At 38.8% G+C, this 3,871-nt stretch overlaps 1 protein-coding gene across 1 annotated transcript; it reads left to right on the forward strand.

The window, feature by feature from the left end:
- Nucleotides 1–643: 643 nt before the first annotated feature.
- LOC122133761 (GTPase IMAP family member 7-like) lies at nt 644–3,089 on the forward strand. Its single transcript, XM_042710522.1, has 4 exons — nt 644–744; nt 1,123–1,936; nt 2,325–2,479; nt 3,024–3,089. Exons 1-4 carry the CDS (start codon nt 742–744, stop codon nt 3,087–3,089), a joined length of 1,038 nt encoding a protein of 345 aa, XP_042566456.1. The 5' UTR covers nt 644–741.
- Nucleotides 3,090–3,871: the final 782 nt, after the last annotated feature.

The following is a 3,871-nucleotide window of genomic DNA, read 5'->3' on the forward strand; positions in this document are numbered from 1 at the left end:
ATAAATACTTAAGTAAAGATACCTAAAAATTCTACTTAAGTACAGTAACGAAGTATTTGTACTTCGTTACTTGACACCTCTGGGTATTCCTTAATACCAAACTTACCGGTCTCAGATGAGGCGAGAAAGGCAAAGAGAAAGGGGCGTGTCCCCGGACGTGTTTTATACTGCGGGTCCAGCCCCAGTCACTCACATGACCCTGTTGGTATTATGGTCTCGAGACAGGTAGTAAGGAGAGGCCACATCCAAGGTGTAGACCGTGGTGACGGTCTGAGTGAGGTCGAAATAGATCTAGCAACTGCAATGTATCCAAATAAAATATAGAATATACTGTTACTGTACTGTATATTGGCATAGACATATGTTTGGGATATCCAAAAAAGGACAACAAAAAGTACTGATGTTAATACTTGCAAAAAATGTGGAGAAGGTTTTTTTTTTCTTTTTATTATTATTTATTCTCTGTGCAGAATGCTATTTTGTATTTAAACTAAGGTTTTATTATTCTTATTATGTTTAAATCAGGTCCAAGCTCCACAAGTTTGTACACTAATTTAATAAAGTTTGCCTGTTCAACATAATATCAACACTTTTTGGCGGGTGGGCTGCCTACCAATCCTGAGACCAAACCTACGCCCTTGCTCAGTACTCTCTTACCAAATCTAATGCTACGGTTCTTGGCAGGTTGGAGTCAAATACCCACTCGCAACCTTCCACTTCTAGGCGATACTGACCCTGAAAATGGTAAGAACATGTTTCATTTCTGGGTGGCATTCTGCTTATTTTCAAACCATGCCCACTGACTTATACATATGTATTTGATGTAGCAGGGATAACCTAAAACTCTTGATGTACGGTTCAAACATGTGCATTGAGTATTAAAATGCATTCAACACTTTGCAAATATAATTCAGTTATGTGCAGTTATGTAGAATTCTCTGTAGAGAGGGATTCTTTCAATATGCCACCCATCCCAATTTGTCATCCATTATTGTTGGTTTAAAATTATGTTAATATTTTATGTTTATTGGTAAATGATGTTCTAATATCTGTCTGATGACTTGACGGACACATTTAAAAGGAACTGTCCCCTAGTGTTATTCTTACATGTTTTTCTTCTAGGCTTGTAAACCATTGTTTGAACGGCTGAACTTTGTAATTATTGGATGCGACCGTGCCGGGAAAAGTGAAGTATGTAATGCCATACTTGGGAAAAAGAAATTTAGTTTTTTGTACTTACTGAAAAAAAGACATGAGACGGCTACAAGGGAGGCACGTGGGAGGACAATAACAGTTACCCGTGCAGCGGGCTGGAATGAGGACAACCTTGGCAAAAAAGATGTAGAAAGAGAGATGATGTACTGTGTAAATAGGTCACGCAAAGCTGGACTTCATGCTGTTGTCTTTGTTGTGAATGCTAATAGACCCTACTCAGATGCAACAACCAAAACCTTAGAAGAGCTTCTCCCAAAGAAGGTGTGGGATCATACCATCGTTGTTCTTCGTAATGCAGAAGCTCATGGTGAGAAGCTTGGCGATTCTCTCCAGAGCCTTGTTCAGAAATGTGGAAACCGATGTTGTGTCCTCAACAGAAAATCCAAATGTGACATCACTGACAGGCTTGAGGCAATGATAGCGGAGAAAAAACAGATTTACTTTGGAGGAAAAGGTGATGAGGAAGACAAAGAAAAAAACAGTCTGATTGCAAATCTCAGACACAACATTAAATATCTTCAAGAGCAAAAAAATAAAGAAGAAGAAAGGCAACTTGAGGAAACGACACGGGAAGCCAAAAAGGAGCTTCAGAAGAGTACAGCACTGAAAGATATTGAAATACAAAACCTTCAAGAGATCTGCCGAAAACAGGAGGACGAACTGAAATCATTGCAGCAAGAAAAATGCTCAGATGCTCCGTCACAAGGAGCGGCGGTAAAAAGTGAGAAATGTCTGAAACTATTTCCACTCTAAACATCTACACTCTGCAGACTATTTAGAATTTCAGATTTAACTGAGTGCCTTTAGGTATAATTGGTACTTGGGTGAGTGCATTTAAGTGTGTATAAAACACACAACCAGAAAGAGGTAAATAAGGTGATGTTGGGAGGGACAATTACACTTTCTGTTTTTGAGCTTTACTGCATTACAGATTTGTTTGCATTAGAGAATTATGTCAGTGATATTGCTTCATAGAACAATTTATTGAGTAAATATTGTACTCAATCACATTACAATATGTAAGGAAGGGCTGCTTAGCTTTGTGTGAAGTGCTATATTTCTGTGTATGCAAAATGTCTTTGCCTCTGATATGTGCTTGAATATTTTAGCACCCTGTCTGGAAATCGCATGGCCCATCAAATTACTGGAGATTTTGGATAACCTAGATGAAAAAGAATTCAAGAGACTGAAGTTTTTTCTACACCAAAAAAAAAGAATACCCAAATTACTTGACAGAGATGATCTTGCTGATAAAATGATACAGGTATGGGGTACACCCCAGTGTATCAGCGAAACAGAGGATCAGCTGAAAGCTTTGCAGCGCCATGATTTGGTGCAAAACCTTATGGAATTTAGGAAAGGTGAGTCATTTGATGTACTTAAATTTACTTAAACCCCCCTGACCTCAAAGTTTGCCTTCATTTACATAGTAGGCTACTTTCATTTAGCTGACTTAAAATGGTGTATCAGTGTAGATGTGAAAATAACTGGTCTTCTCCTTGCTTTTCTTTCACCTCTCTCATCCTGAACCTTCCTTTCATACTGTTTGGGATACTGATCTTTGTGAAGACTTGTGTGGCACTACCATTCAACCAGTGGACACCCCCTCAACTGTACCAAGCACAAAATGATCCCATCATGTTGACAGTGTCATGATGCCCTTAACCTGTCCAAGGAAACAGGAAATTGTCCAAGCAGCAACAACACAAATCTGTATTTGAGGTCTTTTGTTCTTTGCTTGAATATCTGAAAATGCCCAAATGTGACTTTTTGAGGACACATAAAGCTGCATGTGTGTCAGATCTCAGGTTCAGTTCATAGGCTATACCTGCTCGGACTCCAACCAAAAAGACTTGAAATACTTTAGACTTTAACATTCAAGGATACAATTTTTATTCAACAGTGTACAGGAACAGAGTGACTTTTGATATTTTGATGTCATTGTACTGAAAACAATATGCTCGGAGGGAGAGCCCTATAGCTCACTGCAAACTGCAAACTGCAAACAAAGTACTGTCTTGAAACCTCTCAGACTTCTAGAAGTATTCTTCTAATGCCTCTCTGAAGTGAGTGGGGGAACCCACAGAGAAGTCAGAAGACGTCGAAAAAGTGGGTAACGGAACAGGGGACGTCGAAAAAAGACCAGACTCCTCTGACAATGAGGAAAAATGATGCCTTACTAACTGGCAAAGAAGTCACCGGACCAAGAGATGCACCGCTCTGTGGAATTATTTCTATCTCTAAAGATCTCCACAACTTAAAAAAAGGATATACACATACATGTCTACTTTGGAGTTAAAGGGACTATTGACACAGAAGCCAGACCCTGAATCGACACCAAGATCCATTGGGGCGGAGCACAGGGTGATTTACCTCCACACTCCAGCAGGGACTTTAGAGGGACGGTGATCCTTTTACTGTAAGAAGCTTTCTCTGTAGTTGGTCTGATGTTCTTATGTAGGTTTATGTGTTTGTTTTCAGTTGATAACGGAAATCAGTTTTTATATCTTTCAGTGTGAAAAATCAATGGATTGTATTACTTTACATAATATAATTTATCTTAATGTTAATGGGCTTCTCTTATGTAGGTTTATTTGTTTGTTTTCAGTTGATAAGGGAAATCTGTTTTTGTATCTTTCAGTTTGAGGAATCTGTA

The sequence above is a fragment of the Clupea harengus genome, chromosome 18 (genome assembly GCF_900700415.2).
Source record: "Clupea harengus chromosome 18, Ch_v2.0.2, whole genome shotgun sequence".
Lineage (NCBI taxonomy): Eukaryota > Metazoa > Chordata > Actinopteri > Clupeiformes > Clupeidae > Clupea > Clupea harengus.

Bases quoted from the DNA above. Each gene is read 5' to 3' on its own strand.
- LOC122133761 (XM_042710522.1), top strand. The intron at 1,937-2,324 runs GTGAGAAATGTC...TGAATATTTTAG, and splicing joins ACAAGGAGCGGCGGTAAAAA to CACCCTGTCTGGAAATCGCA. The intron at 2,480-3,023 runs GTATGGGGTACA...GTCAGATCTCAG, and splicing joins TTGCTGATAAAATGATACAG to GTTCAGTTCATAGGCTATAC.